We start from the raw sequence: 26,315 nt of genomic DNA, 5'->3' as shown, positions 1-26,315 counted from the left end.
GCCGCGCGCTGTGCAGGGCAACGGGAGGGCGCCGTCGCCGCCGCCGCCGCGGCGCCGCGTATCAACCCGATCAATCGGGTGGCTTGCTATTGTCCAGGTAGAATCGTAATATCGCCAAAGCCTCCCTGAGGCTCACGTCAACGACGGCGGATATCCCGTTGGACCCATTTGGACGGGACAGACAAGGCTATGCGACATGCCCTTGGCTATCGCTAAACGAGCCCCTCGCAGGACAAACTCGACTTCGGCAGCCGCCTGCCGGATCTTCATGCAAACCTCTGCCATTAGGCTTTATCACGCTTGTTATGTTAGTTGAGGCTCACCAAGGAGCCGATATCGATATTCGCATCGAATTCACTTGCGGATTTCACATCAAAGAAGATAGTGTAAAAATAGACGCTCTGCTCGTCCGATGTGAGAAACTGCCGCAGACATCTGTGCATCAGCCTGTTGCAGACCGTTCACACTAGTCAGGCTGATGGTGTCCTCGGTCAAAAGTCGAGATGACATGCTGCATTCTGTCTAACAGCCCCACGGAAGCAGAAAGCTTCCATACTGGTGGATTCTAGACCAACTATTCATCCCAACATCACTAGTGAGACTGCCATACCATGCGAATCAGGGCTGAGCACGACATGGCCGAATAACATACGACCAGCATTGCACTCGGTGAAGATCAAGTTTCGAGAATGCCGTCCAGCCGCCGGGCTGCATACTCTGAAGGGTTCGACATCTTCGCTTACTGACGTGCGTAAAGGTCCAATATTCCCAACTTTGTTTTTGAGACCGAGAGGATTAAAAAGTGGCTATCAGAAGAGAGAGAACGGTCTAGAGTGCTGGATAGCCCATGCCAGATTAAAGGGCGACGATCCGACGATCTAACTGGGGTGGGGGCCCCTACATGGTGCTAGAGCTGCAGGTGCGTGCAACGCAAAACGTCTTTATCTCCTAGTCTGTGAGATTTCGCCTCAACCCTTGTAAAGGGGCGCCGCAAAACCACCGAGGCCAAGTCCATAATCAGGAAAGTCGACTTCCCGAACGAGAAGCAAGCTGCAGACCCCCAGATATCAATCTAGTTGACAAAGTGCCAAGTGAAGATCATGAATGATGAAAAAGACGGGTCTTCGTGTTTTTGTTGTTGGCAGGTAGATTTGACAACATGCACGTGCTCAGGGGCCTGTTGGAGCTTGCCTAGAAGAAAAACCTCTCATTGTTGGACATGGCATGTGAAGCACGGATGAAGACCCGGAAAGAGAAAGTTGTTCAAGTTTGTTCAATTTCACCGCTTTTCATGACAAACATGCAAGTGCTATCTATCAAATCTGTGTCTAGACCGCCCTTGCGCTCGAATGGCGCACCGCACCGGAAGCGGAAGGTACATCATTATCATGTTCATATCCCTAGCTTAGAGATTCTCCTTCTCGGCTTGTGGGCGGAGACCGTACACCGTGACGCCCTTGCCGGCATCGTGCCTCGTCCTCTCGACCTCCTCAAATTCCAAGGGAGCCGAGTTGGGAGCAAGGACGTGTTGACGGTGCCACGGCCCAACAAACAAACCATCGGGGTCGGCCTCGTCACGGACCCGTCGCCACTGGACCAGGTCGTCTCCGTACCACTCCTCGAGCTCCGTGTTCTTGACGGTGAAGTTCTTGGCCCAGTGAGGCTTGCCACCCAGATCGCGCATGAGCCATTCGAAACCCTGGAACCAGCGCTTCAAGCCGGGAGGATCCAGGTCGTAGGGACGGTACATGGTGGCGTTGAGGTTGAGCGTCGGGCCATCCTTGATGGTGCTGTCGAGCCACGGGCGGTTGCGCTGCTCGGCACTGGTGTGCACGGTGGCGTCGCACACGCGGACCTCGACGGGAGAGTGGATGTAGAGACCCTCCGCGGAGTACGGGATGCCGTGGTCGACGTAGTAGGGGTCACCCGGCTGCAGCCTGTTGATCCAGGATCCGAGACGCATGAGCGCCTCCGGGCCACGGTGGAGCGGGATGGCCCACTCGTTCACGTACTGGCTGTACAGGCAGTTCATCCACAGAGCTTTGTCCATGGGCTGGACAGCTCCGGTGGTGTAGCCGTTCTTGAAGCCATATTGCATGCCAAAGACAAACCTTGGAAAGCCGTCAGCATCCGCGTACTCGCTAGTCATTGGCCGTGGGAGGGGGGTGTTGACTTACCACTCGATCCATGGAGTAATCTTGGGGATGTAACGCGACAGGTAGAGGAGATTGTGGTAGATGTGATAACCGAGTGCTCCATCGTAGTAACCGACGGGAGGGTCGCGGTTCTTCTCTCTGCCGGACTCGAGGTCCTCCTTGGTGACGATGTCGGCCTTCCATACGACCGCCCTCCTGGTATAAGGCAGCCACCACACCCGCACAAAGTCCGACGAAGTCCACAATTTGTTGTTTTGCTTCCAAGCATCCAACATGGTGGTATCAGCCTGGATGGTCTGGTTCCACCTCAGACTGAAAGCAGGGACAGCTCGGAAGCTGACCTCTGTGATGATACCCAAAGCTCCGAGGGACAGGAGGGCGCCGCGGAACAGATCCGGGTTCTCATCCGGCGAGCACGTTACCGTCTCGCCGTTGGCCAGGGTGATCTTCAGGGAGGAGATGGCCTCCGACAGCAGTCCGTATTTCAGGGTGCTGCCACGGGTGCCGGTGCTGATAACACCAGCGATGCTCTGCTCGTTCACACTTCCCAAGACAGGGAATGACAGACCGTGCTTGTTCAGCTCCTCGGTCAATTGCCAAAGCCGGATTCCGGCCTGCATGACGACCAATCCCGTCTCCTCTGTTCAAGGTTAGCGCCGGAGCCGGGTTGAACTGCGAAACAGATATTGCTTACTGTCGACAGACAACACTTTCCTGAAGTCATCCAGGTTCACCAGCCAGTTACTCGTGCACGTCAGGTCTGACGGCGAGTGGCCGCAGCCGACTGTGGTGATGCGCCGCCTGCACTTGCGAGCAAGCTTGATCGCCTTCTCGACTTCCTGTTGCGACTGCGGCTGGATGTACAACTCGGGCAGCGAGGCGAAAGTCCGCGCCCATGTCGTATGAAAGTGGGCTGCGCGGGCCCGGAAGGGCACGCCGTCGGCGGCCGCATCCTCGATGATGCCCTGGATATGCGGCTCGAGAGACGCGATTGCAGCCATCTTGCTTGACAAATGATTAAAGATGCAAGACAAGACAAGAGAGGAAGATCACGACAATTGGAGACGAAACAGCTCCTCAAAACCAAAGATGGAGGCTGTTTGTATGGCTCCTTGTCGGTGAAGGATGTGAGGGAAAAAACTGGTGCGTTGTTCGAAATTGAGGCTAACGACGGGTTATATTACAATCCTAGTTTAGCGTCCGTTATGGGGAAGGAATGGATTCTGGTTCGATTCGCAGGGATCGGATCCGGTGTGGATGACGAGTCAAGGGCCGTGGCTTGAGGTGGCTCGTCTCAGATGAACATGGATATATCATGTTCCCCGACCGCCACTTATGCCGGCCGGCGAGGGCCGGTAGGAGGCAGATTGAAAGGCCGCACAGAGCAAGGGTCACGTTTTTTTCCTTTTCTCTCGTTAGGGGTTCATGACACCCATGTTTATCGGTTTTTGTGGCAGGTTGAGACGAGCTGACACGTGCAATCTGGCGAAGAAAGTCGACGATTCTTGGCTCACAAGAGCTCTGCATGAACCCCACCGCCACCGGCTTCGTAAGAATTGACGAGAGTCCCAAGTTTGACCCGAGTAAAACGTATACTTCGTACGCGGCTTGTCCTGGGCAAACCGGGCGGGCGGGTTCTGGGTACGCTAGAACTACCGGCGCGCCGGCAAGCCAAAAAAAAAAAAAGGAAGCCCACACAGCGATTATGGTTAATAACACATTGTTCCTAGCTCAGGAGCTTGGAAGACCCAGTCAATCTTTCTAGACCAGACTCGCTCACCGACCCTGTCGTGACCCTCTCATATCAATCCGCAAACACCTCGACCTCTTCCGCCGTCCGACTTAAGTCTAGACGCCGCCTGAGCAAGACCCCATCCAACCTCTCCGTACCATCTCACCTCTATCATCGAACCATCTCTCCCCGTTTCTCGTCTCATTCACTATCATCCACATCAAATCATGGCCACTGCCACTACAAGCCTCAACCCGGCTACTAGGCCTAGCGTTGCCTCTATTCTTCCTCCTCTCTTCTTGGGTACCGCGACCTTCAACACACAACATGTCAAGGACCCTCTTCAGATGCCCTACAGACAAATCGTCTCAAGGGCATTGGAGCTTGGTGTGAACGGTTTTGACACATCACCATACTACGGCCCTTCAGAAGTCCTGCTGGGTGATGCGCTGGCCGCTCACACCGCAGCCACCAACATCCCCAGAGAATCATATGTCCTCGTCACCAAGGCCGGCCGTATCGCTGGCAACGAGTTCGATTACTCGCCCGCATACGTGCGCTACTCGGTCCTCCGTTCTCTTAACCGCCTCAACACCAGCTACCTCGATCTCGTGTACATGCACGATGTCGAATTCGTTTCCCCCTCAGAAGTCCTCGCCGCTGTTCAGACATTAAGACAGCTCCGCGATGAGGGCAAGATCCGTTTCGTCGGAATCAGCGGTTTCCCCGTCCACGTCCTCTGCAGTCTAGCTGAGATGATCCTCGCTGAGACCGGCGAGCCTCTGGACGCCATTCTCAGCTACGGCCACTTCACCATCCAAAACCCCACGCTCGGTTTCGACGAAGTCGTCGCCGGCGCCGACCACACCAACGACCAGAGCCCTCTCAGAAGATTCCGCAACGCCGGCGTGCAAGTCGTTCTCAACGCAAGCATGCTCGGCATGGGTCTGCTCACGCACACCGGCATCCCCACCAACTCAGAGCAATCAGAGGGCAAGGCCGGTGTCATTGCGAAATGGCACCCTGCCCCCGACGATTTGCGCACAGCCTGCAAAAAGCTCTCGACGTTTGCCAATGAGGCCGGGGAGCGGTTGGAGACGATCGCTCTTCATTGGTCGATGGAAGAGTACGCCCGCGTTGGCGCCTTGGCTGGTCTTGGCGTCCAGCTCCCTGGCCAGGGGGATCTGCGCGTGGGTGGCAGTGTCATGGGTGTGACCAACGTTTCTGAGCTTGAGCAAACAGTCGACGCCTGGAAGAAGGTGCTCGAGGGAATGGGAGCCAGCACAGAGACTGGCTCGGCGGACAAGTACGAGAAGTTGAAGGCGTTGGTGGAGCAGAAGATGTGGCCTGCGCTGGGTGAGTGGAAGGGTTACAGCTGGGCCAGCCCCGATGAGGGCTTCCAGAACGAGAGGAGTGTGGAGAAGATGGGCACGATACCCGCGGAGGATGAGCTCATGAAGATTGTCACTAGAATTTCCAGCAACTTGTAAGCGGTGTGTTTTATGAAGCTTCTACGAATTTCAACACTGCATTTGAGCGTCTGTACTTAAACATGCTCCTCAATCATGCCATTGCAAAACGATAGTGTCTTCCGAATCATTGGCCAAGAATTCTGCATGCAGGCATGGAATAATCCACTCAACAGCAAGATGATTGGCTCATTACATCCATGGCTGCGGCGCAGCCAGATCAGGCTGTGTCTACATCAGGCAGACTCGCGGGCGGATTGACCGCCAACTTTGCGCACCTTCAATCCCACAAAACCCCTCATTTGAGCTCCTGCCTTCCCTAGATGCTTCCGAATGCGTTCATGCTTGCTTCCCTTCTTTCTTGACATAAAACTTCCCAATGGCAGAGGCATTTGGTCTCGCGGCAAGCATTTTTGCTACCGTCCAAATCGCAGATCGAGTAATCTCACTATGCAAACGCTACATAGAAAGCATCCAGGACGCACCAAGCGATCTGCGGACTATTCTCATAGAGACCTCATCGGTAAAGGCAATTATGGAAAATGTGAAGTTCCTTATCGAATGCGACAACGGGCAATCACAAATCTTCGACAGCTTGAATGGCCCATCTCGACCCATCGAAGGTTGTCATGAGGCTATGAAAAGTCTCGAAGGTCTGTTTCGCACAGATACTGCTGCGCTGCAGGGTCATAGCAGGTCAAGAAAGCTGAAGAGCCACGCAATGGTCACACTTGCAACTTTAGCTTGGCCTTTGAAAGAAAGTAAAGCCAGGAAGCTGCTGCAGGATGTCGCAATGTACAAGAACACCATAATGTTGGCCTTGACCGCCGACACTGCGTAAGTGTGCGGACAAACAGACGGAAAAGTGAAGCCTGACTAACTTGAAATTTGAGGCACCGTATGCATGAAATAGCACAGAGAACAACCCGAATTCAACAGACTCTGTCAGAGTCTGAACGACATCAAGTGTTCAAATGGCTCAAAGACATTGACCCCTCTTCCCTACATCACCGAGCACAAGACAACTATGAACCTGGTACGTGTGATTGGGCGATACGTCTTCCAGAATGGCCTGAGTTTCTGAGCGGCCAAGAGCGCTGCCTTTGGTTCCACGGTATTCCAGGTGCCGGGAAAACGATCCTCGCTTCCCAATTAATTGCGAAGATTGACGAACACTGCCAAGCCTCAGATTCTGGAAGATTTATGAGTGTTTGGTATTACTGTTACTTTGGGCATAATCAAGACGAGTCGATTTCTCTTCTAAAGTGGATTCTTAGTCGTCTTTGCCGCGAAGCGAATGAGGTTTCAGACCATCTTTGAAAACTGTTCAAGCACGGAGGAGCACCTTCCTCAAAAGATCTTCTTATTGCGATCGAGCGGGAGCTCGAACACTTTAACGAAGTCTACATCACAGTCGATGCCATTGACGAAAGCAATCCTCGCGAAGACTTCCTGACAGTCATACGACACTTGGCTACCGACGCAAGATTCAAAAAGATCCGGTTACTACTCACAAGTCGGGAGTATTTCGATATTGAGACCGTGATGACCGAGTTTTCGACGTCAATATCCATGAAAAACGAGTTTCTAGACGCAGACATACGTCTGTATACAGAATCACGTCTTAGGAACGAGAAACACGTCAGGAATTGGCCAGCACAGCTTCAACAAGAGACTGTGGAGGCCTTGTCAAATGGTGCGCAGGGGATGTAAGTAAATTTCTTCAAACCTTGACCTTCTGATATTGAGCCAGGCGCTGACTGACAGAAGGTTTCGATGGGTTGTTTGCCAGATCGATGCGCTACGGCGTATGAGGAACAGAGAAGCTGTCAGGAAAGCTTTGGATAGACTGCCTAAGACTCTAGATGAGGCTTACGACCGGATATTCGAGCAGATCGAGGAGGAAGACTTTCCTTACTTCAACTCTGCCATGAAGTGGCTATGTTTTGAAGCCAAGTTGCACACTGGCGAAGCTGCATGTGTTGACGTGCAAACGCTTGCTCAAGCCGTTGACGAAGACATCTGTGGAGACAATCCTGAAGGAGAACTGTTCTACGACCCACAAAGTCTCCGTGAGATTTGCGGATGTCTTGTTACAGTCACACCAACGACTTTGAAGAATGGACAGCAGAGATATTACATCTCGTTTGCCCACTATACTGTTTTGGAGTATTTGGCCTCTAGCAAGAGACACAAATTCGATCCATTCTTCACGTTAGAAAAGGATGGACTGGTCCTTGAAAAAGCCGAGCGGATATTCGCGAGAGCCCTCTGTGTTCGCGATGATGAATACAAAGAGTATAGGGCTGTGGCGTGGACTTCTGATGGTGAACATTACCGCATCAGTAATCTTCCCAACTTTGGAAGCTATTGCGCTTTCACCTCTATCGACATACTCATTTGCTTCGATTCCCTTTTCTCGAAGCACAGCGGACTTCTCTACCGTGTACTTGATGTATTGGATACAAGAAAACACCGTTGCCGCCTGCTTTTCTCCATTTGGAGCAACAGGGCCAAGGCCCTGGAGAGTAACGACTTCTCGTTTAGTCGTGAAGCGGAAACGGACTACCAAAATTCTGGCTTGCTCCACAACATCAAGTGGGAGACTATGCCGGATCTGGAAATTCAGGTGCTCGTAAGGCTCCTCATTTTTGGATGTGTGCACATGGCTAGAGCGTTGCTGGAAACAATGAAGCCACAAGCAACCTTCCAGGTCCAGCTTGACTTCAAATACCACTACTGCTACAGCAGAGGAAGTATGGATACGGAATGGGATTGGCATTTTCAAGGATCTCTAACCGACTGTTTTGCAACCTTGTTCCCTGCCACGACCTTAACCTACCGCTGGCCTGGCAACATCAATGTGTTTAAACTACTGATCGAGGTTGGCGCCGGGAGCTTCGACCCACAGGGCGCTCTTCTCCCTTTCAGTCCCTTGCATGAACACAGTGACGATTGCGGCGATTGGTGTGTTTTAAAGAAGCTCCTGAGTCTCGGGGCAAATCCCAACGCCAGCCGATGCTTTGTTACTCCATTGCAAATCGCTGTGGCAACTTTCGATGTGGAGGGCGTCCTGGCATTGCTGCAAGCAGGGGCAAATCCCAACGCGGAGGGGTGTGCTACTGCTTCGGCATGGCCGGATGATAAGCTACTATCCAACTTCAACTGTCTCAACGGATGGCGACCTTTACGAATTTGCAACCATATTTCTGACCCTGAAATGTTTAACGACTTAAAGGCTTGGTCGGTAGACATCACAGACAAAGCAGAAGAGGAAGCGGAGACCAATCGATCATCGATTGAAGCCATCTTGCTTGAGTATGGTGCAGAGGATTGATCTTATTTTGCTTCCGGACGATCGTTTTGCTTTCGACTACATAGTTTATGTGTTAGCTAGCCCCAGTCGTTGACGGGCTCGACATTCGAACTTTCGGTTTAATCACGGACTTCTGGACATAATCTCTTCTCTGCTGTATCGCACAAGTCGTTGATAAGTACGTGGACGTTGTTGTTGATACGTTTCAGTGGAGGTATACAATATTCACGGAACGAAGGCGCATTCTCATCTTGACTTGCTGAGGAACTGTTTTGAAGACTCCGAGGTACTTGTCTAATGGTTCAGAGGGCTAATGGTGAGCTGGGAAACATTTTATACCAGACAGGGGATTCTCTTTGTCCTCTCAGTAGACACCAGGAAGGATCCTCCACTTAACAGTCTTCTTATACTTCTCCCAATCCTCTCCGTACTTCTCAGAGCAGGCCACGTCGTCGCGTCCCTCACGATGAATGAGAAGGATAGCAAAGTACAGAACATAGAAATAAGTGAAGATCATGCCCCATCCACGAGCCGCACCCTGAATCACCTCGCGTCCGTCAAGCATAGTGATCGCACCAGAAACAGCACTGCCAGCGGGAAGAATGATGTATCCAGCGATGGCCGTGGGGGCGCTGAACGGCGAGGCTTGGAGCCAGTCACCAAAGTAGTTGATATGACGCGACATACCCCACCAGCCTCCAGTGAGCAGCTTCGTGCCACGTTTGGTCTGGATGAAGGGCATACCCTTGACGCTGGGGTGGTCAGGCTGCGTGCGGAAGAGCTTCTTCTGGGTGTTGGAAGAGCGGAAGATATACAGGCCAGTGGCGAACACGGCAAAGACGGATGCGATACCAGTCCAGCCCAGGTGCACAGGGTAGATGGAAAGGTAACGGGTCTGGGTGGAGTAGAGGAAGGGAACCCAGGCAATGTCACCGAACGACAACATGAAGCCCATACCGTCGGTGATGATGTCCATCATGGTAAGGACGCCGGCCTCGTAGTACTGGCCTTCGAGAACGTAGTAAGCCTGCACAGCGGTCGTGAAGATGATGCTGTCGGACAGGTATCCGTAGTTGCGGTACTGCTTGGCGCAGAAAGCGAGGTTGAGGATGATCCAGCCAGTCAGACCAGGGCGGAACTCGAACCAGGTCTTGATGTCGATCTCGCCGAACAGGGGCAGGGTGACGCGGGGGTTCAGCTCACGACCGATGTAGAAGTCGTAGATGAGGCTGCCGGTGTTGCCGCCGACGGCGAGCTCACGGTTCTCGGTGTTGCCGGGCTTCACGCTGAAGCTGCAGACGTAGCAGTACACAGAGAGCAGGTAGCCGATGATAATGTTGGCAGTCAGGAGCTGGAGGTAGTTGTCCGAGATGTAAGTCCAGACAACGAAGTCGGCGCCCTTCAGGTAAGTTCCGACAGCAAGAGCTGCCAGCTGCAAGACAGTGGCGTTGAAAGCTGTGTGCTCAGTTAGTACTTGACCGTCTCAAAAGAAGCACGGGAACCTTACCGTTGAAGCGGTACTTCAGAGGGCGACCAGATTCTCTCAGCTTGGTGCCAAGAACCTCCTGAGCGGGAAGAACAACATGAAGGACCAAGCTCAAGAGGTAGTAGGCCAAGGTCCAGCCGAAGACTTCCCAGCTGCAGAATCCCCAGATGCCATCGGCAGGCCAGGGAATCTCAGCCTTCAACTTCTCCAAGCTCAGCGTGCGAGGGCTGAGGGTCGAAGGAGCAGGACATCCAGACTTGTCATTGCAGACAAAGAAGAACGTCCACAGGAGAACGGGGAGTCCAAAGACAATGCCGAAGGCTCCCGGACTAAGAAGGAAGAATGACGTTAGCGGTGAGAACGCGTCGTATGGGTTAACGCGACTTACGGTCCTCCAAACTCGTACTTGTGCTTCTTGACAGCCATGTTTCGATCCCAAGTCTCAATGATTAAGACGAAAGAACGACCTTGACACTTTTTCAAATCAAGTGCTTGTCGAAACGACCGTATATCAACTCAGCGCAATCGGGTGAGAACGCGACAGAGCTACCTCACGGGTCCGGGTTGACCCCTTAATCCGTTGGGGCAGACAGGAAGATTTTGCGGGATTGGCCCGTGCATCCTGCCAATTTCCCGTTGCTGGGTCGCTAACCGACAGCTGAGTGGCTCGCGGCGCCCGGCGCGAGCGATTCCTCGGTGCCGGCCCCACTCTTCCGTCGTATTCGGGTTGCTGCCGCCCCGTTCCTCGATCACGCGGTCCGGAAGCTGCTGGCCCGGCGCAGTGGTCGCCAGAAGTACCAATTAAAGTCATCAAATATGCACGCCGAGGATTCACCAAGACTTAAGGATTCAACTCATCCTGAGCACTTGATGGCGATTTCTTTCACTGTCATTGGCCGTAGGCTGCAGCTAGTTGATGCATTCTGGGACATGCTCGTGGGTGCGGGAGGCATCGGATCAAGTTTGGCCATCGGATCATCAACACATCTTCTTCATTACTCATCAAGCTCTTCGCTCATTTTGACTATTGTACACCGTCATCCTCAATTGACGTCATCAGCAACGCCTAGGCTCATTATCCTTAGTACACCTTCTTCTCGTCGTGGTGAGAGCACATCTTGCCATGGCTAGATTTCTCAGCCATCAATTTCCAGCGGCGAAACTGCTGGAGAACACCGGCGCGTCCGCGAAGGACAGGCGTAGTGTCGGCACGAGGCGGGACACCCTCAAGAGAAAGGGCGAGGGTGGCCATCGCGCGCCCGGCCGCCTTTGTGTTCACGGTGATAGCGTCCCAGTTGATATTGTCCAGAGTATCGCAAGCCAGATGGTAGCAAGGATCGTTCTCACCCTCTCCCGTAAAAATGGACGCCGTTGGAATTCCTAGGGGATTAATGAAGCCCGCGTAGTCCGAACGGTCGTCGAACTCAGACCACGTCACAGTCTTGCCGTTGGCCTCCAGGTAGTCTGCCAGAAGCTGGGGGCCGATGCCACTGTTGTTGTAGCTGGACAACTCGTAGATCGGGTTCGGAGAAGCGATCATGTCATAGTTGAAATAGTACTTGATCTTGTCCGCTTCCTCTGAGCTGAGGTTCTCGGTGTAGTAGTAGGAGCCGACCAAGCCGGCCTCTTCAGCGGCCCACCAAGCAAAACGAATCTTGTTAGGGAAACCAGTGTACTTCTTGACGGATCCCATCAGCTGGAGCAGGGCAGCAGTGCCGCTTCCATCATCATTGATACCAGGGCCCTCAAGAACACTGTCAAGATGGGCGCCAAGCATGATAACGCTGTTCGGGTCGCCTTCCTTGGTCTCGGAAATAACGTTCCAGGTCTCACGCTCTTCGAAGATGGAGTCAACAAGCAAGGTAACAACAACCTCCTCGCCTGCCGCAAGAGAAGCCGACCAGGCCTCACCAGTCTCCTCTGTAATGATTCCGAGAGGGACGAGCAGACCAATGTTCTCAGCACCGAGAGTTGGCTTGACGATGTCGTCGCCAGGGACGTTGTTGTACAAGATCACGCCCAAAGCGCCCGCCGCCTTCGCGTTCTTGATCTTGTCGGAAATAGCACACACGCCACGCTTGATGAGAGCAAGCTTGCCGGTGGCGTCAATGCCCTCGAACGCCTCGGGGAGACATCCGGAGCCGTTCTCGTCGTCAACTGGAGTGTCGATGAGAGGGGCAGTGATGCCGTCTGGAAGAGGGGTCGCGGTGTTGTACTCGGCGCTGATGACGATGACGTCCGCACCGTCGGGGCCGGTCACGGAAATGGCGTTCGTCTGCTCGAAGGTGTGGTTAAAGGGCTGCAGCCACGTGTCCATCTCCTTGGCGAAGCGGGTTTGGGCGCGCTCCAGGACGAAGTCAACTGAGGCCTTGTAACCCGGGGTTCCGAAGGCGCGGGTGCCACCATTGTCGCGACCGATCTTGTTCAAGTTCCAGAGGACGCGCTCAAGTCTAAAATGCGTCGTGTTGTTAGCCAATTGAGCTTTCACTTCTAGCAGTATGTGGAAATACTCACTCCTCGGTCTTGACGTCGGCCTCGACCTTGTCGGCCGTGAGAGGATCGGTGGCCAGGCAGCTAGAAGCCAGCGCCAGAGCGGCGGCGGAGAGGTAAGTGGTCTTCATCGCGACAGACGACTTGGCGTGCTTAGCGAAACCGGAGAAGAGACCGCGAGAAGAGCTGGGCCGGTTGAGCTCACTAAAACAACACGCGAGCTCTGGGGAACTGGTTCATTCTTATACTGATCGCCCGCCGAGCCCATCCCGCATGCTGCGTTTCTTTTGTCATCTCAACAGTGCCATGCTTTCTCACTCTGAATGCGACGCCGAACGGCGAACAGCGGAAGCTCATCCCAAGCTCGAGCTCAGGTTAAGCTTGGCATGCAGCATAAGTTCACAAAACCCCTGACCGTGAGCATGGGTTGAGAGCGGGGAACCGTAAGACATCGCGAATCAGAGGACTCAATCACTGATAAGCATATGCCTAGAAGTCCTGCCGCAAGGTCACCTCATGCACCGACGGGGCCAGTTTCCACACCAAGTCGAGGAGACGTGAGGGGAAAAGGCAGGAACAGACCGCACTTTGGTTGCGGGTTTGTTTGTCTGGTCGCGGCGAAAGCGCGGCTCGCAACATCTTGGCTCAAATATACGCACGCCACGATGTAACCTCAAAGGGCAGGTGCCAAGACATTTCATATCGCGGGGCGATGTGTTTGGACCAACAACTGTGCGGCGTAGCATCAATTTGCAAAGGACCTGCCCATCTGGCTCGTCTGCCGTGCTGGGGTGCCTCGTGAAGTCATGCTTCCACTGGCGTTTCCAGCCGTTGTTCTTACAGCGTCCATTTTTGCAACAGCCGCATCTAGTCTTGGCTGCCGACTTCCAGAATGATGCAGGAGGGACTTATGGCTGACAAACGGCAGTGTGCAGCAGATGCAGGTCAGGCCTGGCTATGCGCCAAGATGTCACATTTAGTAACGATCCAGCTTGTCGGATGCCCTCATCTGCCTTAGTTCTACGAATAGCGAGGTCATGTGCTTATTTGCGTCATCAGGTCGCCGGCATGCGTGTTGAGTGATTGTGCAGCACCCGCGCGAAATGAAACAGATCAGGGTTACAATTTTATGTCATTTGATGGTGGTCGACAGTTCAAAAATATCCATGCAGTCTCAGGGCCATGGACTTGCAAAAAGAACACACATGCGGTGTGTTTATCTATTGTCGAGCTATTTGTCTGCGTCACATTCTGTCAGTTCTATGCCTAAGATAGATTAAAAAGGCTTCTCTGGGCCTGGGAACTTGCTTTTGGGTAACAGCCAAGATCACCAATTCCATGGTCACGTCAGTAACATGACAGAGAAGAGAGAAAGTAAGCGAGGTACGACGAGACACGACATCAGAAAGTCATCGACCTAAGCTTGTCTAAATGTCTCTTCTTCGTTTCACATGACGGTATATGCCAGCGTGCTCACCTTCGTCATTTCACGAGAGCTCTAAAATAGTCTGTGAAGACGGACATTGACGCAGTCACTGCACTGTTTTCATTTATCGAAATATTTAAGGCCCGATTCGATTCAGCGACGCGAATCATATCACGTCTTGCAGCTTGATCGGATAGCTGCTGGACTGCGTGACAATGTCACAATCCTACATTAATCAGTTATGTCAACTTCTGACTTTGAAGTTCCAGCTGCCCTCCTGCAGAAATTCCGAAGATTTGCTCATGATTTGACTATTGCCGCGTTATGCGCACAAGCCTTTCCCTGGGATTTGCTCTTACTTCTTCAGGCAACCGAGTGCCTTGGGTCCTCGAGTGTCAAGAATACAAGTTGATTGGCTCTAAGCATGCTGACATTAACAGTTCGCCACCAAGGAGATGGCAACACAAGATATAGTTATTGAAAGATTGCAAGACTTTGGTGAATCAAACGGGGAGGCTTCAGTATCTGATGGAAGTTGACAGATGATGTCCGCTGATCTTATATCCACGGCCCCCAAGGCAACGACATACCTTTCCAACTTGATGGATGTTGTCACACTTTCAGCTAATCACGCCATAATTTGTCCCAAAGTCCCCAACGCGCAGACGTGGTGGCCTGGACTCTGGAGTACCCTGTTAGAGCGGTTGTTTTTGCCGGGAATAGTCAAGGTTGATTCAGGCAACAACGTCAAGGAGCGACCAATGAATACCGACGAACTAGCACGTGGTTAATCAAGTATTCGACAAGATTAAGAGCTCATCTTTGGTTTCTAAATACGTATCAAACCGGATTTCTTTTGAAACTTTCCAGACGAATTCAAGCCTGGTGTGACTTTCTGAGTCCTCCAGCAGTAGTATAATGATGCTTCTCGTCCGATTGGAATTAATCCCGAGACTACCTACGAGATGTAATGTGGGGGCGGTGCGAATCAATCGACAGAATTCTTCTGCCCGTCTCAACCGAGGTGGTATCCCCTGGAAGGCAAGGGCGCCGATGATGATCGGCACTTATATTCCACCTTTATGACATAGACTCTGTCAGCCGTAAGAACCAAAATACAGACACCGCTGTGTAGTACGCGCGGCAGCATCACATTGCTCGTATCGTTCGCCTGAAGTCACAAACTGGTACATTCCGAGAGACCACAAAATCAACCGACTGAAGATATGGCATGATGTTCGTCGAGTGGACCACGTTCAATGGATACCCGACCGCTGTGTTGTTGGTCGTCTGAACAGCAGCCGACTCCACCGACATGGCCAGGTCCAGAATTTCATACCAAAGGTCCAAATAAGGTGGAAAAGCAGCATCTAGAGTTCCACGATAGTTCATTGAGCGTTCAGGCAATAAGTTCTGGCCCTTCTGGCATTTGCATCCTTTGCAAATCAAATCGCAAGCGCTCGTTCGACTCACCGCGTGCTTGGTACTTTTGTTAACGAATGATAGCAAAAGTCCAAATTCTATGGAGATGTAGTCTTTACTGGCGAGAATGGCAGTCACTTTGGCCGGCCAGGTTAGGTAGATGCTTGGTTGATAGCTACATCTGAAGACTTATAAGTAGACACGGGAACGGACTTGCTCATCTGGTTCTCACTCATCAACAAACCACACTCTGAACCAATTCACCATCCATTCTTCCCAATATTCATCTGAATCAAGTCAAACCACTTCGTCAGTAATCCTCCCAAAGCCAAAATGCGTTTCACTGCTGTCATCGTCGCCACCCTGGCCACCATGGCCATGGCCTCGCCGGTTGCCGACCTCGACGAGAGAGCTCCTGTCAATGTTCTCTGCTCCTGCGCCGCTACCCAGTCTTGCGGCTGCAACTCCGTGGTTGCGGGTTCGTGGTGTGTTTGCAACGGCGCCACCAAGGGTACTTGGAACGCCGCTCCTTGCCAGGACAGCACCTCCTGCGGATGCTCCGGCTTGGGCAAGTGGGGTGTCTGCGAGGTAAGTCAAATTCAGAGCACACATCATACTAAGAATGATCGCTGACTCAGAAAACAGAAGGTCTAAACTACGACGTTTAGGTGTAGGCCAAGAGAAGCGTTATCAGGTTTACCGGTATTGTTGGGCCAAGGAACTGTCAACGAATCTTCCCTACCAGCAAACGTGTATCCTTGACGGTAACGAACCATTCATAAGGCATTTGCCTGATTGGTTTTCTCTTCTTCACGCTGAGGTATCAGCAATGTATCTAGTTTATACAATTATGTCCGGCGCTACATAGGCAACTGACATAAAAGTACACTTTTGAAAATCATCCCTTGTCAGCCTTCAACCGTGAAAACCAGTGTACTATGTCCTCTTGTGATTATTATGCTGTGAACTATGGTGCTGTGAAGTTTAATGTTGCCTTTGCCGGAAAGTATCAATACTTGGTGCCATATTCGTCGTTCCGGCCAGAAGCATCTCAATCGGATAAACAAACGCCTATCCAGTACGGACTGCTGATAAATATTACACAGCATCATTCACTAGCACAGCCACTTTAAAGTTTGAACTGCTTGTTGAGATGATACACATGAACGTAATTTTAGGAATAGTCTCTAAATACCTAAGGAATGCATCTCATCACACTATTCCACATTGTGATATGTTGGAAATGCACTGATATGATCGCTTTGGAAAAAGGTTATGCCCATGATATAACGTTTCGATTTGCTACCGAGATGACATATTACTACAGAGGTCCAGGGCGAGAGAGGTAACCAGGTCACCTCTAACAGCTAAGCCGCACTATAGCGCCAACATAAAGATGACCGAGTGCCGGCCGAATTGCCCATTTGTGACGTAGTTATAGCGACGCTTATGGATCTAAACTCCCGTAAGCAGGTCAGAGTTACACTGTCAATCAACTCCTACAGCTGTCAGATCAACTTCGGCTCGGTCGTGTTCCCTCGTGCAACCTCGGGTTCAAATGGAGAATTATTCACGTACTAGCGAAGGAGTCCTGCAGTCAGCTTACCTTTCCAAGGCTGGATAAGAAATCGGGTCGATTGATTGGGTGTCGTTTCGATCAAAGTTGCCTGACGAAGATGGCGCATGCAAGTCTTCAGAGTACGCAGCAGCGTCGGATCCTTGTTAGTGCTAGGGCTAAACCGCATCCTCCCGTTCAGAGAAAGCTAGTCTTGCTAGTCTAAGTCGTGATACTACGCTGAATGCATTGCGCGATGGTTACACGATTGGTGATCAGTGGGACGACTTACAAATAGGCTATTGCGATTTGTTCAGTCGGATTCGTAGGCCGGGGACCGCAGTGAGGGGTCCCGTGGCAGGGGTTCGACGACCAGGGGGCTCCTCCAGCACCGGTATTTAAGACAGAATGGCACAGCGAACGGAATCGATATCTAATTTTCGATCGGGTTTCCTCTTCTCGTCGTCATTCGTAGCGATGGGCACTTTATTTCTTCAGCTTGGCCTCGGCGTGGCCTTGATAGCGGTGTACGTGATCAACAAATTTTTGGGTGCATCCAAAAATGCAGGCCGGCCTCCTTTGCCGCCCGGTCCCAAAGGCCTCCCGGTAGTGGGAAATGTGAACGACTTGCCGAAGCCTGGAGATTTCGAAGCTCATCACTGGATTAAGCACAAAGAAAGCTATGGTTGGTTCTCCTTTCTTGCGTTAGATCACGCCAATTAGCCATAAATCGTTGACTCAAATGCCAACGTAAGGTCCTCTCAGCTCAGTCACAGTACTGGGCCAGACCTTGATTATTATCAACGACCTGCAGCTAGCCCTCGAGCTGCTGGAGAAACGATCCATGAAGTATTCTTCAAGACCAAGACAAATCTTTGCCGGCGAAATGTGCGTTTTCAGTTCCTTTCAATGGTTTGGTTGCAGGCTGCAGCATCTGTACTTTCTTACTGTTGCTCACACAACGCACAGGATTGGCTGGGAGAATACGCTCGCAATGCAGGACCATAATGACAGATTTCGCAACTACCGCAAGAACATTGGTCGCATCATCGGCTCAAAGACGGCAGCGGCACAATACGATGCGCTCCAGGAAGCAGAAGTCGGTCATTTCTTGCTACATGTTCTTGATCATCCCGAAAAGCTCAGAGATCACATCAGACGGTAAGATTCATCTGAATAAGCCGAGAGGAAGATCAACATTGCAATAAGTTACTAACATGTCTTTGATATTTATAGGGAGGCTGGCTCGGTTATTCTTAGAGTTGCGTACGGTTATAACCCGGAACCATTCAAGGACGACTATCTCATTGATTTGGCCGGAGAAGCCATGGACCAGTTCGCCCAAGCTGCTGTTCCTGGAGCCTTCTTGGTAGACATCTTCCCTCTCTGTAAGTTCCATGAAAGCTCATTAAGATCTACATCTAATCCATAGAAGTACGTCATGTTCCAGACTGGTTCCCGGGGGCCAAATTCAAGCAAACTGCAAAGGAGTGGCATTCCACGCTGAGAGGCGTAGCAGAGAAGCCTTACGCCTTTGTCAAGCATCAAATGGCTCAAGGAAAGGATACGTCGTCTTTCGTCTCACATCTTATTGGAGACGGTGGCCTAACGCCTGAGGAGGATTTCGTCACGAAGTGGTCAGCCGCGTCCTTGTACACGGGCGGAGCCGACACGGTACGATGCATCATTTTACCTCCTCGATCAACACGAGTCCGATCGTTGTACTAACAGATATTAGACCGTCTCTTCGATTGATTGCTTCTTCCTGGCCATGACTCTCTTCCCCGGACCTCAACAAAAAGCACAGGAAGAGATTGACAGAGTCATCGGCGCAAGCCGTCTTCCCCTTGCTTCTGACCGATCGAATCTGCCCTACACAGACGCTCTTGTGAAGGAACTCCTTCGCTGGCAACCCATTGCTCCTATGGGTCTACCCCATGCAAGTTCTGATGACGATGTAGTCGAGGGATACTTCATTCCGAAGGATGCACTGCTTCTGCCGAACATTTGGTAGGTGCACCTGCATGTTATGACGTGACTTGGTGGGCGAAACTGACTTGAATGCAGGCACTTCACTCATGATCCGGAGGTGTGGGACCAACCAGATGAGTTTAGACCCGAACGCTTTCTTTCTGGCAAAGACCAGGAATCCGCACTTGATCCTCACAAAATTGTCTTCGGCTTCGGTCGGCGGATTTGCCCCGGACGCATCCTTGCTGATAATGCACTATTCATCAATGTTGCTCAATCTCTGGCGGTCTTTGACATCAGAAAACCTGTCGTTGATGGAAAGGAAGTTGATCCTACGGTCAAAATGACGCCGGGAATCGTGAGCCATCCGGAGCCCTTTGATACATCTATGAAGCCTAGGTCTGCGCATCACGAGAAGCTGATCCGTTCGCTGGAGCAAACATACCCATGGGAGGAAAGTGATGGAAAGATCTTGGAAAGCATGGAGCTTTAGCTATCTAGGAAATCCGCTCAGAATGACAGCCTTGTAACATGTTCCCACTTCTTATCTGAAGCCGTCAGCGCCTCAGCGGCTGCTGCGGCATGTTGAATCGTGTCCGGCCCCAGTAGCACACGTAACGGCGGCTGTTCAACTTCGGCAATGTGCATGATAGCCCTGGCAATGGTTGACGGTTCAGACCAGTCGTCGAAAGCTCGTTCCCTTGCTTCTTTCATGAATCCGACCGTCTTCTCATAGGCCTCGCTGATATGCCCATGGCCCATCGATGAGCCCGCCCAATCCGTCTTGATTCCACCTGGCTCGAGAACTGTGACTTTGATACCGAGTGGTGCAACCTCGTTCGATAAGACTGTCGAGAATCCTCCAACAGCCCATTTGGCGCTCTGGTAGGCACCAAGCCCAGGCGATCCAAGTCTCCCGCCTACTGAAGATACTTGAAGGATGTGACCGAAACCTTGCGTCCGTAGGAGTGGTAGCACAGCTTTGGTGACATTGACAACTCCAAAGAAGTTTGTTTCTATCTGCCCTCGGAATGATTCTAGGGTCATGTCTTCGATGGAAGCGCTATCCGCGTAACCGGCATTATTGACAACAACGTCGATTCGACCAAATTTGTCGTAAGCTTGCTGTACAACCTCGAGAGCATTTCTTGAATTTGTGACATCCAAGGCTGATAACAGAAGTCGTGATTTATCGTACGTTTCCTCGAAATGACTGAGTTGTTGCGGATCTCTTGCCGTTGCGACAACTGAGTCGCCATTTTCGAGTATGGCCTCAACAAGAGAACGGCCCAAACCGCGAGAAGCTCCAGTAACGAACCAGACCTTCATGTTGAGGACTTTCGTATAGAGAGTTTTTGTATGCAGAGAGAAGTTTAAGTGTGCTGTGGCCTTGGCATAATTCTTCTCTTGCGTTGTCAGCCTGTGACTATATATGTAGAGGAGCTATTCCCGTTAACTCCGATACAAAGTCGTTGATCTCATTCTGTTGGAGTTTTGAAAAGCCTACTAGGTTTTTTGCAAGTGTCTTGGTAATCGACGTCTCGTTAAGTCCGTCTTTGTCCGGCATGCATGGACTAAACTCAGCGACGCCAAGCAGTTCAAAATGCCACTGGTCTGTTCTCGGACTTACCACAAGCTTACGCTATGTTATCTCCTCTAGCCGCAGATGTACTGGTATCTGGCCAGGCTCAGTAGACAAAGTCAGCCATGCGAATGAATATCTGTCACTGAACTTTACGGTTCCGGCCGTAATAAATCCAGAGTGGCAAAGGCTGTAGTCGGCGCTGTCCAAGCATATCGTGCTCGAGCAAAACCACCACCAGCATGGACCTTGATGTCTTCTTCGAACAATCAAGACATGACTAAATTAAAATAAGTACGCGGTGAGAGGATTGGCGGCAATCTCAAGTGCTGCTAGCTCTTAAGCCAACCGATTCGGTTTTCTCCAGGGTGGGGAGTTACTATGTAGCTGAAAATTGGCAACCACATGCAATACGAATTATTGCAGAATTCCACGAATGTGCTGTAAGACGGAGGCAGGTCCTGCGGCATGACATGTTAAATGGCAGCGCTCTAAGCCCGTTAACTCAACAAGAATATCATTCGATACTTTTACCCATCCAAGAGACTCGATACTTATTTTTTCAAACCTGGGCATATGTTTTATACCGTGCACTTGACTTTGACCAGCTTTCCTCAATTCCTGAAATAGTGAGGCGCTCCTGACTTAACAGTCCATATCCTCGATGCACAATCGACCTCTTTTCCGACCTTCCCAATCCTTCAAGAGCCTAAAGCACCCCGCGTTCGCTACCCCTGGCACTTGCCTCACTGCAGCAGGCATGGTGACACTGCAGATCCCCCACAACCTTGCGAGTCCAGAACCACGGCACGCGGCGTCCCACTGGAAGGCCTCCAAATCATGCCACGTTCCGCTCTGGCGTGGCATTTTTCTTATTCTCGTCGGCATCCTTTTAATCTAAATTTCTTGTGGCGTATCCAGTCACAGTCATGATGGAACCCAGCATGTCTCTTTCATTGGTGGAATCCCTGCTAGACTTGTGTTTCAACGAGGGGCAATTGCCAATGAAAACCGGGATAAGCCGCCCTCGATAGTATCGCAGCCGTGGCATTCGCATTTCTGGTTCCGATGTTTCCTTTTACGCTTAAACTGTGGTTCCCGTGATGGGATACCGTGGGCGGTAAGGGAGCAACGTAGCCGTGCCAAGCAAGTAGTTTGCCATCTCGGCGTCTGGGGTTGAGGGTGTTTAGTGTGATAGTAATTGTAACAATGGATCCTCTGGAAAGAAAAGGAATATGTGTTAGTGATAAATATCATCTGGTTCTCCGAGTATGAGCAGGTTCTTTTCTCTTAACTTGCTCAGCCGCCGTTGGTACTCCAGACGCCTCCCACACAAGCCGCGATCTTCAGTGGTCTGATCAACAGTATCCTCGCAGCATTGTCGCATTTTGGGAAAGTCTCCAGGAAGATGAAGATCACTGCCTGCATTCTCGGTCTTGGTGCGGCTCTGGTGGCCGGCCACGGATACGTCGATAACGCGACCATCGGAGGAACATACTATCAGGTTTGCTTGCTCCCAACTTCATTCTCCATGACGTAGGTATACTGACAGTCACACAGTTCTATCAGGTAGACAGAACTTCTATTCAGACTTGTTGATGACGTAGCTCACACAACTCCAGCCGTACTCTGACCCTTACTACTCCACTCCTGTAAGTCTCAAACTGTGCATGCCAAAGCCGAGCGACATTAGCTGACTCAAGTTCTCAACCTATGTAGCCTCAGAGAATTTCCCGCGCGATCCCAGGCAACGGACCAGTTGAAGATGTGACTTCCATCGACATCCAATGCAACGGATACACTGCTGGCGGAGTCAGTGGCTCTAAGCCCGCGCCTCTGCACGCCACTGCCGCTGCCGGCTCATCTGTCACCCTGAAATGGACGCTGTGGCCTGACTCTCATGTCGGCCCAGTCATCACCTACATGGCACGATGCCCCGATACTGGCTGCACTAGCTGGCTCCCGGGCACTTCGTAAGAGGATCATCAGTTGCAACAAGAGACGTATTGCTAATGAGATGCCGCCAGCGCTGTGTGGTTCAAGGTCAAGGAGGGCGGCCGCGATGGAACGTCTAACACATGGGCTGACGTGAGTTGAAACTTTTCAAGAAAGAATCCAGACGATGTTTAATCACTTGGCTGATCATGATGTTACATAGACTCCTCTCATGGTCGCCAACTCCGGCTACCAATACACCATCCCGTCCTGCCTGAAGCCCGGATACTACCTCGTTCGCCACGAGATCATCGCCCTGCACGCGGCTTACTCTTACCCCGGCGCCCAGTTCTACCCGGGATGCCACCAACTGCAGGTTACTGGCTCAGGAACCAAGACTCCTACCTCGCTGGTTGCATTCCCGGGTGCATACAAGGCCACTGACCCTGGTATCACCTACGACGCCTACAAGGGTATGTCAACTAGATCCTGTCTCATGATTTTCAACCACCTAACTCCTTTGCAGCCCAGACTTACACCATTCCTGGTCCTGCTGTGTTCACTTGCTAGACAAATCGACGACCACTGATCGACGATGAAGCTGCCGTTCTGATGCTTGGGCGTGGAATTTTTACCTTCTTGTAAATAGTCAACTCAGCTTAGTATATACTCACAACAACTCGTTGGATTGATTCCGTCTTTATTGGGCTCAGTGTCTCGTGCATGTCAGAGGTCAATGTGCCAAGAGCCTTTTCTGCACCATTCACATGTGGAGAAGGCCAAATGGAATGCTAAGAAAACATGAGATGGGGTCAACCTTAAGTTCAATAGCATGATATTTCAAGAGCGACAAATTATTGCGGCAAGTCTTGTGATGGTTGTGAGTGTTCGTTACTGTGCAGCAGGCAACTTTGCGGTCTCTGATCGCTTGCGCGTTGGGCGCCCACCCTTCTTAAGACTCACCTTGGGATGGCTCTTCAACGATCACATGATCTAAATCCTCGATAGTCTAGTGGTGAGGATATCGGCTTGTCATCACACGATTCGCCGGGGACCGGGGTTCAATTCCCCGTCGAGGAGACTCTCTTTTGCTATTTCCTGCATTTTTACGGTCCTCGACAAATAACGCTTTTCCTTGATTGTGTGCCAGTTCCGCCTCGGGAAATTGTGTGCCAGGGCCCCTGTTTGAGGTCAGGGATACCGATGCAAATACCTGGTTGCCGCAGTGGAGCTTGGGCGTCGTTTATCTCTGGCACGTCTTAGCCATGTGGATGCACTGGGTCTCTTAGCGAAACAAGTCACTAATGAATCAAGCAGGAGAACGACCGAGATTGCATCCAAAGGGAAATTTGGATTGACTATGTACTGCCCCGAGGACATCTCAATGGGCAGAAGAAAGAAGAATTATGTACACGAACAATTTGCGCAGCTTGACCGAACCCAGATGCTCGGAACCAAAGCCCCAAATAATTACAAGAAAAGTTCCGGCTGAATACCGCAGCGACTGCCGGAGGCTAGCCCCGAAAGTCGCCGACCCATCCCGCAGCCAGAGCATCCCGCATCAACGAGATCCGACTCTTGTGTGGCGGAGGAGGAGGCATTTAGCAAGCAGCGCCGCTGCCGCTGGGGATGCCCTTGCACTTGGTGGAGGACTTGCCGCCGGTGACAGAGATGCCAGACCACTTCCAGCTGCTGCAAGAAGCGCAGAGGATGTAGACGTCAGTGCCGGAAGAGGCGACGGAGCCCTTGATGTTGCTGAGGGTAAGGCCAGTGATGGGGACGCCGGAGGTGGGGGTGCCGGTGGGGGAGCCGTTCTCGTAGTCCTGCTCAATGACGATACCGTACTTGGCGATGTTAGAGAGGGTAATGCCGGAGTAAGTGACGCCAGAGACGGAGCCGGTGGCGCCGGAGACCGTCTTAATACGGACACCGTTGTCGGAGTTGACAATCTTGGAGTTGGAGATGGTGACGGTCTTGACGGTGTTGTCGGAACGGCCACCAACGGAGCCGATAGAGAGACCGTGGCCACCAGAGCAGGTACCGCCGGTGAAGGTGATGTTGGTACCGGAGTTGACAGCCAGGCAGTCGTCCTGGTTCTTGACGTTGGCGCCAGAGATGTAGACACCGGTGGAGGAGCCGACATCGAAAGCATCGGTGTTGTGGCCTCCAGCAGAGTCACCGGCGGAGTTGTCGAGGGTGATGTCGTAGACGCCCAGGTTGGTGGCGCTGTTGATGGAGAAAGCCTGGACGGGGGTGTTCAGGACGTTCAGGCCCTTGATGTTGGAGCTCTTGAGGCTGTGGGCGTAGAAGAACTTGGGCTTGGTCTTGCCGCCGTTGCTGCCCTTGCTGTCCCACCAGCGGGAGCCCTGGCAGTCAATGGAGTGTCCGGAGGCACCGTTGATCTGGATGTTGCTGCCGGAGAAGGAGATGAGGGGTCCCTCCCACTCCTTGTAGCCGAAGGTGGTCTTGCCCTGGAAGGTGACCTGTTTCGGAGGTGGTCAGTAAAAGTCCCGGGAAGCGGCTCCGTTGCGGCCGGTTTTCTTCGGACGAAGTGTAGAGCTTACGGTGGTGCCGGACTTGAGGCCGGTCATGTCGAGGGTGGTACCGGCGGGGACGGCAATGCCGTTCAGGACAATGCTGGTGCAGCTGGCCTTGCCCTTGATGGCGGAGGCGGCATCGGTGAAGGTGCAGCTGGCGCGGGCCTGAACCTCGGGAACAGGGGAGGCGATGGCGGCGGACGCCAGGGCGCCGAGAACGAGAAGCGAGGAAACCATTTTGGCAGAGTTGCTTGTTTTTGGTGGTTGTTGTTAAGAGAGTGACTTGATACACAGTATCAGAATAGGCAAGTGGTAAGCAAAGAATGGATCAGGTTAATGAAAGAAGGATGAGCCAAGACTCGAGAATGGTAAGAATGTTAAGAGATCTGTGGGTTTGATGTCTTGGAAATCTCTTGGCACTCTGGGGGAGGACGGCCAGGCGGTTTATATCCAAGTCTCTGGATCTCTTGGACTTCTTGGCAAGGCTGGAGAGGATGGGATGCCAAGGCCTGTCATCGGTCGGCTCATGTTTACCGCGACAAATTGTCTGCCCGCGAGCAGGGAAACACTGGTCGAGTCAGTTAGATGGACGATGGAGCTCGGAGCTGGGTGGATGGCCCATTCCAGAGCACCCAACGAGCCGGGGATGGCCCTTGCATCTGGTCGCTGCCACCCCCCACACCAGCTCCTGAAATTCATGGAATCACACTACTTCTTCACCAACATCTGCCAGGCGGTGCCCATCTCCGCGATTGACATAAACGAGCAGTGGTGCTTTGCCGTAGGCTAAGGCCTGTTGAGCATGCCCCTCCGGGACTTATCCCGATCGAAACTAGTGGTTCTGGCCTATCTAATCCTTACCTCGAGTTGCCGAGTTCCGTGCCGCCTTTCCAGCCTCAACCAGGCACCGCATCTAGAAGCAGTGAACCGCAACAAGAAAACAGGCACATTCAGGATAGGGGTCACGTTGGCCACCCAGACGCGTAACGGCCATCTTATTACCCAGGGATGCCTTTCCCATCCGCAGCAGGCCCCATGGTTGGTGGAAGTTTATGGTCAGACAATTTGGGCTTTAAATTGTTCAGAGTTCACCTGATATTAGTTGCCGCCGGTTAGCTGGGTGGTCAAGGCCCCCGAACACGTATAGCTCAGGGACTTATGAGAGTGGGGAGCGTAGCAGCAGCTGACGATTCTGGTTGGCAATAGAATTGACTTTCGGGAGAGCAAGGCAGGCACTT

At 52.0% G+C, this 26,315-nt stretch overlaps 9 protein-coding genes across 9 annotated transcripts; 4 read left to right on the top strand and 5 right to left on the bottom strand.

Moving 5' to 3' along the window:
• Positions 1-1,405: 1,405 nt before the first annotated feature.
• On the bottom strand, positions 1,406-3,157 carry alo-1-1 (putative D-arabinono-1,4-lactone oxidase; the record flags this gene model as incomplete). The annotated part of the gene is made up of 3 exons (XM_037328946.1): positions 1,406-2,111; positions 2,178-2,796; positions 2,851-3,157. The coding sequence occupies 3 exons, from the start codon at positions 3,155-3,157 to the stop codon at positions 1,406-1,408; spliced, it is 1,632 nt and encodes a 543-aa protein (XP_037173464.1).
• Positions 3,158-4,115: 958 nt separating this feature from the next.
• Positions 4,116-5,378, top strand: ARA2-1 (D-arabinose 1-dehydrogenase; the record flags this gene model as incomplete). The annotated part of the gene is made up of 1 exon (XM_037328945.1): positions 4,116-5,378. One exon carries the CDS (start codon positions 4,116-4,118, stop codon positions 5,376-5,378), a length of 1,263 nt encoding a protein of 420 aa, XP_037173463.1.
• Positions 5,379-6,150: 772 nt separating this feature from the next.
• CGCA056_v013701 (uncharacterized protein) lies at positions 6,151-8,694 on the top strand (the record flags this gene model as incomplete). Its single annotated transcript, XM_037328944.1, has 4 exons — positions 6,151-6,194; positions 6,276-6,393; positions 6,690-7,066; positions 7,128-8,694. The coding sequence occupies 4 exons, from the start codon at positions 6,151-6,153 to the stop codon at positions 8,692-8,694; spliced, it is 2,106 nt and encodes a 701-aa protein (XP_037172944.1).
• Positions 8,695-9,037: 343 nt separating this feature from the next.
• On the bottom strand, positions 9,038-10,585 carry erg-3-0 (Delta(14)-sterol reductase; the record flags this gene model as incomplete). The annotated part of the gene is made up of 3 exons (XM_037328943.1): positions 9,038-10,128; positions 10,181-10,488; positions 10,548-10,585. The coding sequence occupies 3 exons, from the start codon at positions 10,583-10,585 to the stop codon at positions 9,038-9,040; spliced, it is 1,437 nt and encodes a 478-aa protein (XP_037173462.1).
• Positions 10,586-11,240: 655 nt separating this feature from the next.
• On the bottom strand, positions 11,241-12,780 carry APE3-0 (Aminopeptidase Y; the record flags this gene model as incomplete). The annotated part of the gene is made up of 2 exons (XM_037328942.1): positions 11,241-12,609; positions 12,674-12,780. 2 exons carry the CDS (start codon positions 12,778-12,780, stop codon positions 11,241-11,243), a joined length of 1,476 nt encoding a protein of 491 aa, XP_037173152.1.
• Positions 12,781-18,046: 5,266 nt separating this feature from the next.
• ordA-0 (O-methylsterigmatocystin oxidoreductase) lies at positions 18,047-19,485 on the top strand (the record flags this gene model as incomplete). The annotated part of the gene is made up of 6 exons (XM_037328941.1): positions 18,047-18,213; positions 18,289-18,440; positions 18,488-18,726; positions 18,791-19,062; positions 19,120-19,381; positions 19,483-19,485. 6 exons carry the CDS (start codon positions 18,047-18,049, stop codon positions 19,483-19,485), a joined length of 1,095 nt encoding a protein of 364 aa, XP_037173151.1.
• Positions 19,486-19,533: 48 nt separating this feature from the next.
• On the bottom strand, positions 19,534-20,352 carry CGCA056_v013697 (Oxidoreductase BOA17; the record flags this gene model as incomplete). Its single annotated transcript, XM_037328940.1, has 1 exon — positions 19,534-20,352. One exon carries the CDS (start codon positions 20,350-20,352, stop codon positions 19,534-19,536), a length of 819 nt encoding a protein of 272 aa, XP_037173091.1.
• Positions 20,353-22,013: 1,661 nt separating this feature from the next.
• Cel61a-2-1 (Polysaccharide monooxygenase Cel61a) lies at positions 22,014-23,110 on the top strand (the record flags this gene model as incomplete). The annotated part of the gene is made up of 7 exons (XM_037328939.1): positions 22,014-22,109; positions 22,166-22,174; positions 22,228-22,257; positions 22,325-22,578; positions 22,633-22,693; positions 22,764-23,013; positions 23,067-23,110. The coding sequence occupies 7 exons, from the start codon at positions 22,014-22,016 to the stop codon at positions 23,108-23,110; spliced, it is 744 nt and encodes a 247-aa protein (XP_037173157.1).
• Positions 23,111-24,141: 1,031 nt separating this feature from the next.
• On the bottom strand, positions 24,142-25,314 carry PG1 (Endopolygalacturonase 1; the record flags this gene model as incomplete). The annotated part of the gene is made up of 2 exons (XM_037328938.1): positions 24,142-25,023; positions 25,105-25,314. The coding sequence occupies 2 exons, from the start codon at positions 25,312-25,314 to the stop codon at positions 24,142-24,144; spliced, it is 1,092 nt and encodes a 363-aa protein (XP_037173159.1).
• Positions 25,315-26,315: the final 1,001 nt, after the last annotated feature.

Source organism: Colletotrichum aenigma (assembly GCF_013390185.1).
Source record: "Colletotrichum aenigma strain Cg56 chromosome Unknown KSG_Cg56_contig09, whole genome shotgun sequence".
NCBI classification, from domain to species: Eukaryota; Fungi; Ascomycota; class Sordariomycetes; order Glomerellales; family Glomerellaceae; genus Colletotrichum; species Colletotrichum aenigma.
Note: the sequence above shows the minus strand (reverse complement) of the source record. Positions and strands in the feature narration are given on the sequence as shown.